Source organism: Acanthaster planci, linkage group LG14 (assembly GCF_054643075.1).
Source record: "Acanthaster planci isolate LZ-2023a linkage group LG14, COTS_SCS, whole genome shotgun sequence".
Classification (NCBI taxonomy): Eukaryota; Metazoa; Echinodermata; class Asteroidea; order Valvatida; family Acanthasteridae; genus Acanthaster; species Acanthaster planci.
In genome coordinates, this window is record NC_141790.1 from 14,656,499 (window position 1) to 14,673,788 (window position 17,290).

At 41.3% G+C, this 17,290-nt stretch overlaps 2 protein-coding genes and 1 long non-coding RNA gene across 6 annotated transcripts in view; 2 read left to right on the top strand and 1 right to left on the bottom strand.

Annotated features, from left to right (window-relative positions):
- cog3 (component of oligomeric golgi complex 3) overlaps nucleotides 1-17,290 on the top strand; it is a 30,919-nt gene that overhangs the window by 11,978 nt on the left and 1,651 nt on the right. For 3 of the 4 annotated variants that reach the window (XM_022232299.2, XM_022232300.2, XM_022232301.2), the window contains one exon: nucleotides 15,061-16,650. In XM_022232299.2, the coding sequence (XP_022087991.2) occupies nucleotides 15,061-15,090 (30 nt within the window). In that variant the 3' untranslated portion in view covers nucleotides 15,091-16,650. Of the gene's footprint in view, nucleotides 1-15,060; nucleotides 16,651-17,290 lie in introns of those variants that run through there. The other variant, XR_015427666.1, reaches the window with a different exon arrangement.
- On the bottom strand, nucleotides 597-9,537 carry LOC147796890 (uncharacterized). Its single transcript, XR_015427668.1, has 4 exons — nucleotides 9,352-9,537; nucleotides 8,832-8,899; nucleotides 7,734-7,878; nucleotides 597-1,156 (listed from the first exon to the last, which is right to left on the bottom strand). It is a non-coding gene; the product is annotated as an uncharacterized LOC147796890 (long non-coding RNA).
- LOC110977834 (glucose-dependent insulinotropic receptor-like) lies at nucleotides 2,193-5,645 on the top strand. Its single transcript, XM_022232308.2, has one exon. It carries the CDS (start codon nucleotides 3,796-3,798, stop codon nucleotides 4,876-4,878), a length of 1,083 nt encoding a protein of 360 aa, XP_022088000.1. The 5' UTR covers nucleotides 2,193-3,795; the 3' UTR covers nucleotides 4,879-5,645.

The window sequence follows — 17,290 nt, forward strand, 5'->3', positions numbered from 1 at the left end:
CTACAAAGCCACAATGCTCACACTCCTCGAAACCAGACCAGGAAACTCACCAAACTAATCTGATCCATTTTTTTTTGGTTTTTATTATTTCAATGGAAGTATCTTGAGTTTGTTGTTATAAATACCGGCACTCTTTGCTGATGACGTTTGTTGAGGTATGAAGGAAATTGACTGGAATTTGAACCGCTACCAAGTGAGCTATCCGACAGAATGTTGGCAGCCCTCTGACAATATTAATCAACTCTATTGCAAACTTGTATTAAATTTCCTTGTGGTAATCATTAAAATTAAATCTTGAGCAGCTGTGACCTTTGTTGCTCAGGAGAAAAATTTCCTGATGCTCATATTGTTTGAAACGACATACCAGAGAGATAATTAGGGAACATGCCAGTTGGATTGATTTTTTACCTTATTTCTTTTGATGCTTAAAACCTACTGCAGCAAAACTGACATTCCAGGCTGTTGTTTGTAACATGATTGAATTATGGGAAAAACACCGAGTCATGTCGTTTCTACCGCTACGTGCTTCAGTGCTTTTGTGTTCAGCGGACATCTGACCAAATCCATTCAAATCAAATCAGGTCTGTGCTCCACGTTGTCAGTGATTCAGTTTGTCGAGAAGTCTTGGAGGCTTTGACCAGGCGGTTGTGACACTTGTCTGCGTACACGGAAGGCCGTTGTTCATTCAGGCTGAGTGTCTTTAACAGCAAGTTTCAAGGCACATCAGCGTTTGAAGGTTCTTGGCGTGGTGTTTTCTCAAGCCCTAAAGCTTTTCCTTGAGAGGGGAAGAGGCGGAGAGGGGACATCGAGTTTTGGAAACACATTTGAACCAGACATTGTTTTTTTTCTCAGGGCTGCATGGTAAACACTCAAAGAAAAAAAAAAAGAGAAAAACTTGCAAAGTTTATGGTGATCCAGTTCTGGGATTGTCAGTGTTTGTAAGTGGAGTGATGGACAGTGGTAGGGTCTTTGTGGTAGAAGGTCGTTAGACAGATTTCCTCCTCCATTATTATGCCAGCTGTCTCAGTTGTCTAGAAGGGAAACGGCTTTGCACACCCTCCACTGCGATGCCATCGTGATGCCACGTCGACAGGAAACAAGCGGTCCAGCGGTTGGGCGATCGGCTGAGACAGAGTGGATCACACTGTCTGTGAGGCTGTGAAGAGTAATTTGGATTGTATGAATGCAAGCTCCAGAATCAATAGGATGTCACTTTGGATAAGACAAGATGGTAGAGGTTGTTATTGAAAGGATGTGTTTACAAACGACAGAAGAATATCACCAATTCTAGGAAGTACACTTAGGAATGGATGAAACAGTCTTTAGTTCAATAATCAGACCATGACGATGGTCTGTAGAAGTAAAGCAAATTGTGTGCTTGGAAAAATTATAAATTGTATTCCAATAGTAAAACTGTTATAATTAAATATCAGGACGTCTTTTAAGCTTTGAAGCTTTTCATGGTGAAGGTAGCAAGTTAGTTATAGAGGTTTGCGGTAACCATGCAATGATACCTCTTTCTGAGCACGCGTGGTTCTAAAAAGAATCGGAGGGTACCCAGCGTTTCAGACAGTATGCTCTGTCCATATGCAGGAGACTGCCGAACTCACAGGAAGTCTTTCTCTGAGGTTCCCAGTAATTTAATAAATTCTGTCTATGGATTAACCATCGTATGTGAGGCCAAGAAGTGTCAACGGGCACACTTCAACATGTAAAAATGAAATTTCCAAGACCCAAATTATTTGATGTAAAATTGGTACAGAACAAGACTTTTTTGTGTCTATAGAAGCAGATGATTGTAATCATAATCACAGAAATCAATGCATACACTTGGCCCATGTCAGAGGGGCAGATGAAGCAGATTGTGGGCACTGAAGCCTCCTCTGCATTAGAGGACACAGCTGTGATGCATTGCCGGGATATTCAAATTAGAAGTGGTTTGTCATCCAATCAGATTGTGGAGTCAGGCTGGCAGTGCTAAATGGCTCATAAAGGAAAAAAAAAAGAAAAGAAAAAGAGAGGGCCTTGCCAAATATTAACAGTGTGGATGGAGTTGGTTGCCATGGTCGCAGCCAATCAGGTTATAGCTACCAAGGAAGCATTTGCATAGCTTTCTGATGCCACATTTCTATTCCAAATATTTACATGTACATCGGCACATGGTGATTTCACAGCATATTAAACCAGCTTTATGCTGAGTATTTCTCATTCTGCCTGGGGTGGTATCAAACCCTACCCTACCCTAGTGTAATAAATTTGCCCTCTGTGGAAAATGTTTCCTTTGTATAAAGAGAAGCAGCGTGCAGAATTTACGATTTTGTAAGAAAACTGGAGATGTGTGTACGTGCAGTTTACTACACCCCATGAATTAGAACATGTATTTTAGGACACGACCGTGCTTTTCCCGTGTCACTGGGCCATCCGACGATTAAAAGCCGTGAATTATCTGTTCTTAAGATAAAAAGCACAGAGAGGAGGAGAAAAAGAGAAAGCAAATCAGTGGTTGCTAAGCAGTTGTTTGAAGGAATGATGAGAATGTGCATTTAGGGATTGAGGCGCGGTAATTGACGGGTCCTTGAGGTGGACGATTTCAGTAGCCACTCACCAGTTTGGAGGAGGAAAAAAAAAAACACGGAGTCACCTGAATCCAGGAAAACAGTTTTCCCCATGGACTCCCGCATGCCGCCACGCTGGTGCGGTGGCCTCAGCGAGGATTACTCATCAGTGACTTGGTAGCAACGGACGACACAGATACCGACACAATGTCAGTAATTACTGGCGTATCTCCCTGCGGCACCGACGTCATTTCTTCAGCTTAAGTTTTCCGGTCTCTCTTTTCCATCTGGCCTCGGTGCCTAATGCTCAACAGAACCTTGACTCAGCTCTGGGATTATCAGAGTTCTTCTTAATGTGCCCTGAAGCATTGCTACTGAGTAACAAGAGTCGGCTCTATTCATTTTTTCCATGCGAATTTTTACAAAAAAGAATATCAGTTTTAACCATAACGTTTGTCAGCATCCACCCACGGAGGTATTGCCCCCTCACCAGTGTTTGTTCAACCCTGGAATATATTTTGCAGCTTGTTTTCATGAACACGGTTGGAGGAAAAAAAACTTTGAAATTACCTGAACTGGGTCAATTCTGGGAGTGACTTTTGGAATTGGACAAAGGGACTGCCACGCATTGTTATATAGGCCATCGCTTAGCAATCGGCACTCTTCACAGTTGATGCATCCTTCTTTTGCAAACTAACTCGGGTGAAACAACGTCTGCCCAAAGAGATGGGTTTCAGAATTGGATTATTGCACTGTTTTGACGTGACTGCCGCTTCTTGCCTCCACTGGGACTCTAACCTATTTTCAGACCACCCTGCAAACACCACAGCTTCATAAATATAAAGTGGAATTAGGCAACCCTTGCGCTAGACGCTTGTGTCTTTATCGCGGGAAAATAAGTGAAGTACTTGGCATCCTCATGCAACTTGAATACGTAAACAGCAAGTTTTTGGATCTATAAATTTACAGCAACACTGAAGAGGGCACAGTATGGAGGTTGGGTCTCATGAATCAGACTTGGAAATGATTTTTGTGTCTTCAGTCGCAAATAGGTGAGAGAACTGACATTCATCTTTAAGAAAACTTGAGTATTGGAGAAATATTTTCTTCCGTACTTTGCTTGAACAAAAGTGAAACTTGTCTCCTTTGGAAGGCAAAGCTAAAGCCACTGTTTTGGACTGGGATTGAATTTCCTCACATAGTGTTGTGGTTATCCAAGTTGGGAATCTATGGCAAGGAGATGTCTGCACCAAACAACTCCCTTACCAGTACAGTGTTACTACCCACGAACCAATTTTTGGTGGACGCACCTTGCGCCACTCAGAATTCCAGCTCAGACATCGGCATCTTTGTGGTCTTCTTAATCCTGGGCATCTTGATTGTCATCGGCAATGTTGTGGTGCTCGTCGTCATCCTCAAGAATGAAGTGCTCCTCCAGACGGGCTACTCTTACATCATCAGCTTGACCGTGGCCGACCTGCTAGTGGGCATCAATTGTGTCATTGAGGCGGTCATGCTGCGGGTGGCCGTGCCAGAACCCAAGTGGTGTCTGGTCCGCATCGCCTTCCTGATTCTGGCCTCCTTGGCCAGCATCCTGAGCGTTTTTGGCATCGCCTATGACCGCTACATCGCCATCACCAACCCCATGGTCTACACGCAGCGGGTGGGCCAGTTCCAGTCGCGAGTCATCGTCACCATCATCTGGATCGTGGCCCTGTTGATTGGACTAGCCCCGCTGATGGGTTGGAGCGACGTGTCGGTGTACGCGGGCTGCTGTCAGATCCTGCGCACCTTCATCGGCAGCTACATGCTGTTTTTGACTTTTGCCTGCTACATCCCACCACTGCTCGTCCAGCTCTACTTCTACTCCTGCATCCTGCAGATCTCCCGTAACCAGGCGCGCCGCATCGCAGACCTCCAACGCAACACCTGCGTGGTGCGCAATGTGCGCACCTCCCGGACCCACAAGGCGCTGAAGACCTTGACAGTCGTCATTGGTTGTTTTGTCCTGACCTGGACCCCCTTTTTTGTTGCTCTGGCCATCCACGCCATCTGCGCCGAGTCCTGCAACCTTCACACCATCATCCAGGACTGCCTCGTCCCACTGGGATTCACCAACTCCTTCCTGAACCCTTTTGTCTACGCCTTCTGGAGCCGGGATTTTCGGGAGAGCATGCTGGTGATAAACTGCTGCACGGAAAGGAATCGGGAGAGACTGGTCCGAGTCTGGACGATCAGGAGAACCACACGGGTGACCGTGGTCTCGCAACGAGTCAGCAGTCACTCAGAGATGAACACCAATAGGCACATTGTGTACCTGTGATTACATGGACCAGTTTGCAAAAGCAGCCACCTTGTATGCAGATAAACATATCTTACTTCAGTTCCACAGCATTTCACAATTAGAAAACCATAAATGGTCACTGAAGTCCATTTCTGTACCATACTTTTTCCGAGTCATTTAAAATCCAATACTAAACTGCCCTCCAGTAGGAAATATTTTGTAGTTTTTCAAAATCTGCTACACAGAGCTCTACAGAAAGTGATTTTGGCTGGGTTTTACACAAAAAATAAAGTGTTGGATTCTGAATGATAGGTTAAGCCAATCTTTAAAAATGAAAAGATCCAGCTATTGATTTACCATCTTAGTTGTTGCAGCATAGAAGCTGTCATGATCATGTGCCTGGAATTTGTCCCCTCAAAAACTTGAGGGGAAACTTAAGAGGTTTTATATTTGAATTATGCTTTGAAAAAGCCGCATCTCCTTGGTTCTCGTTCATCGCCAATAAAAAGGCACTGATGACATTTTCTTTATTTGATTTCCAAAAGCTTTATACCGATAAATCCACAATCCTTCAATTAGATCAAAACTCTCCCTCCCCCAAGTTTTTTTGCAATTTTGTCTTGCATCTCTATCTCCAAAGCAAGAGTCGTGGTACATGTACATCTCGAAGCAGGGCTTAATAACTATTCACTGGGTAGGAAACGTGTCCAAAATATCTGTCAAACTGGTGAGGTTTATTCAAAAATGTTACACGTGCAATCAACAGCCTCAAGGCACAAAAAGCTTTTGTGTCATGAGTGCCCCCCCCAATCTGACACACTAATTGCTCACACAGTTTGACAATTTTCCTTTAACTGTACATGTAAAAATGACCTCTCTCATCAATGTCTGTAACGTAGTGTCAGTCTTTTTTAAAGTACAAAACGTGCAATGTGTAAGTGCCACACATATTTAGAATATGTTTTAAGGTCTACAGTTAACTTCATTTGACCAGTGAAAATATTCTTTTATTTGATAAAGTTATTTATTAATGCATTCTAACTGCATTTATGCTTCTGACGTAAAAATTGTATCTGAAATGTGGCAAAGCTTTTTTTAATACTCTTGTGAACTGAAACAACGGTTAGAATAACTAGCTTTTAAAAATTTTGCACCAAAAATTGTTTATAAATATGAAGGAAAGTTTGAGAGTGTCAAACACCAATGACAGTCAAAGCTAGTAAGAACAGTTACTATGAAAGATTCTTATGTGATATGAAAAAAGAGTAACTACAAAAATTGTTAGTTTTTGAAATGTTGTTTTTTTTCACATGTTGGTATCCAACAATAAAATTAGTGTATTCTGTCCATTTGGGAAGACATGTACTTCTCTGTGTCTCTTTAGGCGCCCCTGATGCAAAGCAAGTTTTCCCAATCATTTCTCACGTGTTGATTGTGCAATAGGTGTTGATTTTTTAGCTGCGCCTAGGAAGTCCTTGTGTGGGTTGGTTCATCCTCCTTTATAAAAGTGAAGTCATTATTAGGTCCGTGGAAGTACCTCTTTCGGGGGAAATGTTTTCACAAAATTAGTTGTTTTTTTCCCCCCAGATTTTTGGGACTATTGGGGGGTTACTCTCAAGTCTTGAAGTAAGATTTCTTGTCCTTGACTTGTCCTGACAGCTTCAGAATTGACGATTTAGTTTGGTTTTTGTCCTTGTCTCATAAGCTGCTTCCATTTTTTTTATTGAGTAATTAATCTCCATATAAAAATTCATTGGTTTTTGAATCACAAACTCATTTCCAGTTTGGGGACAGTAGCGACAGATTCCAACATCTTATCCGAATTCCTAAGGGGCTACTAAAGCCGACTTGATCCCCGGTGGTGGTTCCGTGCTCATGCATTTCAAGCCTTGAATTTCTCTTCTTTGAATACATTAATCTTTCTTACAGAGAAGATCTGAATATTCCAACAAGTGAATTTCCAACTGACCTTTAAAACTAACTGTAATTAAAGTTTGGACCTTATTGTGTTTTTTTCCTGAAATCTTTTGGTTTCCAAATCCACTTACATCATAAATGTACTTGCCAGGCCTCCCACTCACAAAATGAACTAAAACTGAGGTTTTAATATCACTTTGAAGCTGCGCTTTGCCATTTTCAAATGACTACATCAGTCTCCCCTGCTTGATAATCTGAGAAGTTTCCAAGGTTATTGATAAGGTGAATTTTTTTTTTAATTTGGTAAACAGAAGTCCACACTAAGTTTCAACCAGTACATGCCTTTTGGTGGACCCGTTAGCTGATGAACAGAATGCCGTTGAAGCTACACAGGGGCCCTACCAGTCAATCATAGATGCCGCCCCCTCTAATTGTACTGCCCCCGTATGAGAAACTCCCTACCCTACAGACACACTTCATAGACTCCTTTCCCTGCCTCCTTTAAGCCCCTGCCGGATGATTCCAAACCCACCTCTGAGTTTCTGAAGGAGCGAGGAAGCTTGAGCCAGCCTTTTTGTCTTCCTCAAAACAACTACAAAAGAGCGCAGGTTTCTGTGAAGCATGCATGAAATGTATTTCGGAAATTCATTTACTGCATTTGATTGAATGGTTTTGGTTTGTGTTAAAAACACTCACAAAAGTGAAACCCTTAAAATTAATCCTGTCCTTAAAAAGAGAACAGGGGAAGTTGTATCCTAATAAAATAGAAGAGTTTGTCTCAACACACTCAGCCAGCAAAAGTCTACTCGTGAATTTACAGTGCACCAGCTTGTCAAAGACCCAGCCACTGTCAAATTAAATTGGAAATTGCCTCGAGTTTGATTTGCCGCAGACATTAAGCAAATTTGCGAGGGGAGGCGTGGTGTGCAGATTGGAGAGGGAAAAAAAATAAGCTTCTGACGGCAGAGACAACTTACCCCACGTGCATTCAGTTGAGGTGATAATTTTCCGTTAGAGTGGGCGTAAGATTTTAAGGAACTGCTTTCGACTCTGACAGCTGGGGTGGCTGGTCAGCTCTTTCCGCTAGGGATTGATCCTGAGAACGTTCAGATGGCAGTCTACCTAAACGAATGGATGGATACCAATTTATGGTTGCTTGGTGTACTGATTAAATCGAGTGTTTGATGCAGTCTTCAGAGCTTCCATGATGTTGTGAGCGCTCACATAGTGACTAGTTCTTTGAAGCCCAATAAAGTTAACATGTTGATCGCCTGAGATGTGCTTACACGCACTGTTAATTAACTTCACTGCCCAGTACCACACCTTACTCAGCATAATAAACATGAGAAGTTTAGAACCAACTAAAATAAAATGTAATTTGCCTGAAATTGCACTTCCCAAGGTCCTAGAAAGTCAGTGTCACATACATGTAGCCGAAGATAAGCCCCTTATCCTCGTGGAAATTGGACATGGCAGTCTGGTGACCTTATGAGCACATTTTTGGAACAAACTACAGAACACTGTGGACCAGACTGGAAAAATCTAGCTGTCTTTCTTAAAGATGGAAATATAAATGCCAGACTGAGGAACCAGGTGGCTGAATTTAGACATCATTAGATGGCCAAACTGGGTCAAAAAATGTTGTGGCCAATTTTGTACAAATCCGTCTGCCAGACTGGACAGTCCAGTGGCCAGACTATTAAATATCCTGATGACATTAGGGCATCTTACAACCATGTTATTGCAGGTTACCCAACACAGGAAAACATAATCTAACAAGTTTATCTCTTCCTAACTTGTTTGCTTTCCTGCCATGTCTTCATATATGCACATCGTCACTCGGGACTGGACATACATACATATATTTTCACACTGTCTTCTTTGCCTATTCCCCAAACCTTTCAAGAAGACAAATTTGCACTAGGGAGGCTGTTCCCTCCCTGAACACACTCTGTTCACCAAACAGTGAAACACAACTCCAACAGTATTTACAGGGATTGCTGGACCCGAACTCACTAGATCCACAATTGCCTTTCCCTTAAGCAAATGAGCAGCACAATTGGCTTGTCACTAACCGTCTCCAATGTACGGCGTCCATCGTCCATCTTAAACAAACAATGAGCTTGACTGAGGCCTGGGGCTTCTGACATAGAAAGCAGCAAGAAGACCGAATTCCATCAAATCCTCCGTGCATCAAACGAAGAGCATTCAGTCATGTTTAATAATTAAAGAATTTAAAAAACACAAACAGAAACAGTTGTTCATTAAATGTGGTAGAAGTTTAATGAAAGCTGTGACACTTACAGGAAAGTGAAAAAAAGAAAGAAAAGAAACCAAAAGCAAAACTGGCCGACCCCAAATGCACTTTGGAAAGCCTCCATCCCTTTACACAATTTGCTCAGCCCCTCTTTCAGTACTCCTTTGATGGTATCTTCACATCTATCCATTTTCCCACAAGCACAAAGTGCTTTGCACTTTCAATACTCCCCACAGAGACATCAAGCATAGGTCCCAGCCCCACAACTTTGTGCCTTTAGTTATTAACTATATTGATGCACAACCAGCATTTGACGGAGTGAGAAACAAAACCGACACCTGCGTTCACAGTTCCACATGCCACTTATTGATCTGTGTCTGCAGATATATTTTTCTTCCAACCGTATCCAAATGTTGCAGGTCAAGCCTTCCCCCTCTTCCAAAGAAACAGATCAGATTTTTCGCCTCCAGTATTCCTGTTTTAAATAGAAATTGAACCATAGTCGCAATTCCAACTTATGTTTGATGCAAATTTAATCATTTCCATGCCAATGGAAAACAAAAACAGTATTTATAGTTGTACAGTATGATGTAAACAAGCTCTCAAGGTTTCAGTTTCATTCTTGCTATTTTTTTACTGAAGATGTGTCCAAAATCCTCCCTATCTTTGTGTAGGCTTTTAGTTGATCTGAATCAGTTGTGTGAGTGAAAAATTTCTTGAAAAGCTCAACGTTCACAAAACAGGGAGGCACAGCTAGGCTTGTTTCCACACCTTTGCCGTGAACAGTTTAAAGATGCCCCATCATCGCCCAAGAACGCACTAATGAAGTTACTGTGAATTGGGTACATGGCCTAGCCATATTGCTGGCTATCGATCAGCACGAACCTGGTGCCCACAAGCCACTCCGGGCAGGTTATTTGCTCAGAGTGGTACACCGTGCTGGTAGACCCACAAACTGTGCTCACAGTTCCATTCTCACACGCTCCACCTGCGAAATGGTACTGCTGACAACATTCAATTTATCACAGTCCCATTGCGATGTGTTGATTCTCAAATCCAATCCAGATTTGAAGAACACACACCAAACTTTTTTCCAGTGACAAATAGGGCTGAGTCAATTCAAATAATTCACTTTTTGAATATCCGACCTTCAATTTGATTGATATCCGAATATTTAGTCATACTGACCGGCAGATTGTTGATGAACAAACCATATACAAAATCAGTTACACAACTCTACATTATAATCAATATAATAGCTTCTCACGTCTAGGATTATCTCCAGCCATGATTTAGCAAGATTTAAGAGATGAACACTACTTCTTGCCCAGTTGAAAATTTCTGTTCCTTTTAAATTGTTTAATGAATATTTACTTCCTGAATCATTGTAAGATTTCTGTCGCTTTTCACTTGAATCTGCTTGAAACAAGCCTCCATAGTGCATTTTTCTCATTTAAAGTGAAAGAAAATGTTCCCTTCCTTTTCACGAATTTTGCATTCGAATATTCAAGTTCAGAAAATAATATTCAAATATTCAATAATTGATCGAATATTCAGTTATTCGGATATTTGGCACAGCCCCAGCGACAACTCCATCCAGTAAAATGCTAATCATAGCTTCTGTGTGGAGCCATTGTGGAATGAAACTTGTGCATGTCAAATTTGATTTAAATATCATTTGTCTGGTTTTAGGTGTCTTTTTTCCTTCACTCAAGTCATCCCTGCGTTGAGTTTCATTTCCCTTTTACCCCACAAACCCCTGTCCTCTTTTGTCTGATCCATCAGTCCCTCTTTTCCAGCCTGTCCTTTCTCCTTGAATTCTTCATTTACAGCTGGGCTGCTCTATTAAATGTGTTGCCTCATTTTATTCCAGTCAGCCAATCAGCAGAAAATAGATTGGGAAATGCTCAGCCATGGTTGGCTACCACAGCGGTGGTCCATTTGCCCACAATTTTAGTCTGCAATTTGCCATCACCAAAGATGTATGCGGATTTCATTGAGTCTGTGAATTCCGGCTGCTCTAGGAAGATCGTGAATTTTTTTTTTTTCATAAACGAGATAAAAGGGATGATGCAATGTACAAATGGCAATAAAGGGCTGTCTTTCCTGCATTTTTTGTTAACCCCAAAGAGGTGTTCACTTCAAGAGGATTGATTTCTACTTTTTTGTTTAAGCTTTGGTCGTCGTCGGCCTTTGGAATTTCAGTGGCTTGTGGTTAACTGTACATTGTACAGCCGCAGCAGTCATACAGGAAGGATTATTATTAGTAACATTACTGGTTTATTTCCATCTCATCTCATAGCCGACAGGCAAAATAGCACGGTAGATTACAATTAAAGCTTACATTACATTAAATGAATTTAAGAACACCTGAATAATACTACAAAGGAAAAAACGGGTAACAACAGACTTTGAAATTTTACCACCTACCAAATTTTGGTTTAAAATAAACACCACTGGCAATTATAACGCATACTTTGATTTTATAAATGAAGAAAACATAAATTGTACTACACAGAGAATAAAGATATTAAAAATAGCTAACAGCGGAAAAATGTTCATCCACAAATTATTGTAAAATATGGCACTGGAGTGTTAAAAAAATCTGTTTTTGAGCTGCTTTGTTCATCAATGACTCAGCAATATCTGAGAGATATACTATGGCTCTTTTTAAGATGCTGGGAACCACTGAAACAGACTAAATATCACATTCAAATAATGACCCTCTCTCCGTCACATTTGAATATCCCCCAAATTATGTGAAGTTTCTGCCAGAAATTTAGGAAACAACCCAAAGCAATGTCAGACTCGGCAGCATGAATCCATCTTCATTTTACCAGCTGCGTTACTGGACAAGCGTCCACAGACAGGCTGTTAATTATATAGACACTGCCTCAGAATCAGACCAGGTGTGTTTGCACTTTGAAAAAAAATGTCAACCTTCCGTGCTCCCCTTTCCCATCTCCCCATAAGAAAAGGTGTAAAAGTCCACTGTCCCGCGCATTTCTCTGTCACGGTTTTCGTAATCAGTTCATCGTATCCTGAGCCTTCACTGCTCACTTCCCCATCGTCAGTGTGAGGTAACCCAAAGGGGGGGGCGGGTGAAACCGTTTTCTTTTGTTGCTGTGGGAACCTGCCACCTGCCACTTCCTCATGTTACCACTTTCCATACGGTTGTCAGGGACGGAAACTCAGAGCACTCTGGTAGGTTTGACATCCAGGCTGATTAAACACTGTCTGGCCGTTGCGTCACTCAGCACTGGAATCCTCCTTATCTGTTAGATTTTCTTTCTCTCTTGATGTAATCACTAATTTAATTCATTCAAATGATCTGTCAAAAGTAATTTTTTTCTGTGATAAATAAAGGTACTCATAAATACTGGGGGTTTTTTTTTACTAAATAAACTCCCAGTTGAAACTGTCACTCTGGCTTACCAAGTATTGTTGCTTGGAACCGAGCTGGAATCTGCTAATTTCCGCCATGGAGCTGGAACCCAAAATTTGGAGGATATTGAAGGATCTGGGAGAACGACGGCGCCTTTCTATATGCACATCAACACTTGCGCCAAGCATTGTGTATTGATGGCCGAATGCAACGCACACGTGTAGTATGGTAATAGTGTCGATTTTTGTGTCCGCGAAAGTGAAACGCATGAACACATTGTGTACACAATGCATCCAAAAAATGTACGCGGAAAGGTGCCTTAAGGGGAAAGGTGCCATCCTTAATCCTTAAACAGATGAATGATTGACGACTGTTATGGTTGTACTCTAACCTCCTAGAGTGTATGTAAAATCATATTGAAATCGGAGGATTTGAGACTGTTAAGGTTAACCCTGGGTAGTTTAGATAAAGGTGCTTCTTCCTGCCTCGTGGCATGAAAAATCCCATCTGTTACCACAAGAAATAATTTTTACCATCGCACTCATAGATATTTAGCAGTAAAAACTAACTTGACTTCAAGCTCTAAACTCTAAGTGGCCTATTCATGAGATTCAATCCCTGGCAATGAATTTTGATGTATTTGTTCAGAATTACATGCAAGTACAATTGGCTGGCTGCATTGACCCTTAAGGGCCAAAGTAGGTGAAAAGAAACGTGACTGCGATGCACGTGGCTTCGACTGTTCTAAAAAAAAAAGGGAAAAAAAAATCAGATTCCCTCATCCACTTCCTCATATTTGAAGCATGTTATACAGACTCGTAATAAGAAAGTTGGGGTTAGTGGAGCCGTAGTATGGAAAGTTGGATTTGGGTGCTTTTTTCTCCTTTTTATCTGTTTCTTTTATGCTTTTTGCGTCACCTCAGGTTGGATAAAGCTCTTAGTGTAATTGTCATTATCTTGTCATGATCAGGTCCATGCGTGAATAGGGGTGACAAGAGACAATGTCCCAGCGAGGAGATTTTGATGTCATTGAATTTAAAGAGTTTGTGTTGGGCTAATTTTCCTAAAAAGAATCTTATTTTTCAGATTTGGTAAAGAGGCCATCCTTTGTGGAGGCCTGGTTTCCATGCTCTTGTGCCGTCTGTGCCTTTTTACTTTAATCTGCTGCCGTTAGGCCTACCTGAGGGAAAAACTTGACAAATAGCACAAAATATTGGGATGCAAGTCTGTAATAAATATTACTTAAATTCCTCCATGCACAGTCATCAGCTAACATGGTTTGCCCAACGAAAAAAGAGCTTAAGAGAAAAAAATCTTACAATTTAGCTTTCATAGCTATACTTCCCTGCCTCCTCCTTCCGTCTTATTTACCCTTGGCTTCATTCGCATGTTTTTCTGAGAGACCGCTTCAAATTTTGCTCAAGTGCAAACGCTGTAAAGAATAAGATTCCACGTGACAGCCAACTCACGTGTGCTGTAGAATCTGGCTGCTCACTGATGTACATGTAGATATGTGCGTGGCTTAATTGCCTCCTCTGGAAGTTGCAGTTCTTCCTGATGTTGTGTTATTATGTTGCCCATAATGAATAAATCAATAAATAAGAATAAATAAAGTTTTCAGTGGTTTATCTGCTTGCAGGCAATGCATTTGTAATTCTCAGACAGGTTGTTGACCATTTTAGGAATATACATGTACATGTATATGGTTAAAATAATGTTTTTCTATTCTTGTGTTTTAACTGCTATTTATAAAAATGGTATCCTGGGACTTTTTTTAAAGAGTTTTCAAATTGAAGTTTGTGTATCTGTATGAGACGAAGTCGGTGTTGTGTCTAGTAGAATGATTACATTAGCCATCTCGTGTAAACTTAACAGTTAGGAAAATCAAATCAGGTCAGTGGAAGTGAAGCAAGAGCTCTGGAAGATCCCTAGAAGTGTGGTTTAGGAGTCTTTCCAAAGGACCTCCCCAAGCCCCACTCATCCCCTTTATTACTTCCTGCTTAAACCCACTGAGATGAAATTCCAGCTACCTCTGCCCTACCCCCGCTGTTTACTTTTCCCCGTCTCCAGCCGCATCAGCTTCCTAAATGAAACGTGCCTTGCTGTGCACGTGGCTTAGGCTCGATCGCAAGATATCATACATATCTAGTCTTTGAATATATATTGGGTTTTTTTCTCTCTCTCATTGAATTATTAAAATGTTTGTTCATTTTAATTTCCAAAGTGAGTATGTAATGCATTTCACGTGAGCTCCCTAAGGCTTAAAAGATGATAGTGATTTGAGTGGCTAATCTGTAAATGATGCGTCTGAAACCAAGAATTAATTCAGTTTGATAAGAACTTGACTATCTGAGATTGTTTAACTAACTATTGTTTGTTGCTCTTAATTGTCAAACGTAATTTTTCTGGAATGTCATGTCCTGGAAAATTCACACCATCTTGGATTACCATCTTTAGTTCTTTCTAAACAGACCTAAAAACTGGCTTTTGAGGTTCTACATGTATCAACTAAGTGCACATAAATCAATTTCATATTTCTCACATTTTGGAGGAGAGTTCTTTTCTAGGTCCACCAAGTCCCACATGCTGGCAAGTATGTCTAAACCAGCAAATCAGTTCTCTGTCTTATTTAAAAAAAAATTTTCCATCTCTGTTCCTGCAGGTGAATCTCCTTCTTTCAACCGCATCCTGAAAGCACCTTTTCTTCCTGATGCCACCACCCCTCCGGCTGACAGTCTCAGAACCTCCTCTGCCAAGTCTAGCCTCATTGAGGCTCCCCTCCCCTCTGTCCACCTGGACCTCCGCTGGAGCCATGCCAATTAATTCACTGAAATACTGGCATCCTTGTGAGGACTGAAGGCACCCGAGTACCCATTTGCATCAAACAAGGCTGTTGATTTGTATAAGATCAAGAGTCTGCCGGAACGCAAGGCAGGTTTTGTGTTGCCTGATTTTGCCTGGAAGTTTTCTAGGAGGTTACTCATTTAATGCATTCTGAAAATGTCCAAGGTTGGCCCTCCTGTTTGTCCATGACCAGTACGTTTTTTTACACTTCTGAAATTGTGGCGCAATCCTCACAACTACATCTTGGGCACTTTGTACTTTGTTTTCTGCATGCCCCACACCTGCCGAAATGTTGTTGAAGAAGACGCCTTGTCCTGTCTCAGTTTGTAGTCATTGAATCCTGCCCCTGGAACTTTGTTTTGCCCTCCTCGCTTGTTCTCAACAAGCGCTGAGAAGACACTGGTTATATTATCACCTCACCGAAGGACAAACCTTTGTGGATAATAAAATGTGACATTGGCCTGATCAAAAGGACTTTCAATCTGCTGATCAGTCTGAGATCATGAGATTAGCTCTTTGTTCACATGATATCTAGGCCAGATAATTAGTTGTCAAAGCTTTTTTCAGTCATGTTACTAGTCATTAATTATTCATACGAGTAGATTTTCAGTTTTTGAGCTGAAATCAGAAGTAAACAGTGCAGAAAAATCCAATGAAAATTTGATTTTTCTTCAATTTTTAGGAGCCTTTTTGTCACCCTTTCCCTTTTTTTGCTGCCACAGTGATGTAACCAAGTGCATTTTAGAAATTCAACTGAGAGGTCGTCAGGATGAATTACTTTAAAACAAAACCAGACAACCCAAGTAAAATTTTGACTTGAAAAACAATTGTTTTGTAACTTGTGGGCTGGTCATCCTAAGACATTATTCGCCTTCGGATGAGAGGGTTATACATGTAGTGCAGTGCTTACCTGTTTTAAAAATCAGATCTTAAGATTGGTTCTCCGTACTTGTTGGCCATCACTTAGGCCTCCAAGGTAGATACTGTTGATATGACTATTGCAATGCTGCCACAAAGCTTTGGATCAAAGCCAGTCCCAGGCACTTGTTTGGGGGGGAGGGAATTGATGTTTGACAAGTGCATGTTTTCATAATTATCACTCAAATATGACCGAAGACTTACCAGAGGAAGTGAAGATGCTTGGCTGTACTGCTGTATGGAGGGCTTTACGGTGGATGCAGTTGACTGTCAGCACCCAAATAGTGGCCCATGGAATGGGTGTTCAACAGCTCAGCTGAGTTCTAACACTCTCAAGCTCATTTTCTTTGAGCTTGCAGATTTTTGTTTTATAAAAGCCGAGGCATTTAGTGCCTCACCCAGAGGAAAAAAACATTGTCAAAAACAGCTTGATAGTCATTCTTAAAACAGTTGACTGACCTTAAATTAAATGACAGACATGTACATGTAATCGTGGTGCTTCCTATGATATGTTTTGCCGAAGCATTTTGACTTGAAACAATTATTCCTCCCCCCCTCCCCTCGCTAAAAACAAGTTCCCCTAATGCGGGGCTCACCCCTCTCTGTTTACACTGTATTAGCCCCGTCATTTACGGTTTCCTCGGCAACGGGAGGCAATCAGTTGCCAGACGTGCTCCAGCCAAGAAATATGTCGATTTTTTTTCTCCATTCTGGTCTGCCGTTGTGAGTGCTCGCGTGGGTAATTACTGTTTGGGCAATATTAAGTGGTTGGTGGATGACCAACTCTTGCTGACCGACACGATCTCAAAGATACAGCACAGACCTTAATTCATCCTACAGTCATCCTTTCACATTGGTCCCCCCCCTGCCGCCTTTGTATTTTTCTTCTTGTGTCGAACAAAATCCTGCTTTTGCATGAATATTGCGTCCATGTTCATGTACAGCCATGCTTTCGTGGTCTGTTCGTTTTTGTGTTGGAAACAATTAATGGAATACTTAGAACTTTTCCGACGGTATATTTCTGTCATTATCATTAAGATGAAAAGAATGTTGAACATTTAGGAGAACGTACACTTGAGAAGTCTTTCATGTTTAAATGTCCGTCATAGTTTTATTATAGTATGTTTTGG

Bases quoted from the DNA above. Each gene is read 5' to 3' on its own strand.
- LOC110977834 (XM_022232308.2), top strand. From the start codon at position 3,796: ATGTCTGCACCAAACAACTCCCTTACCAGTACAGTGTTACTACCCACG.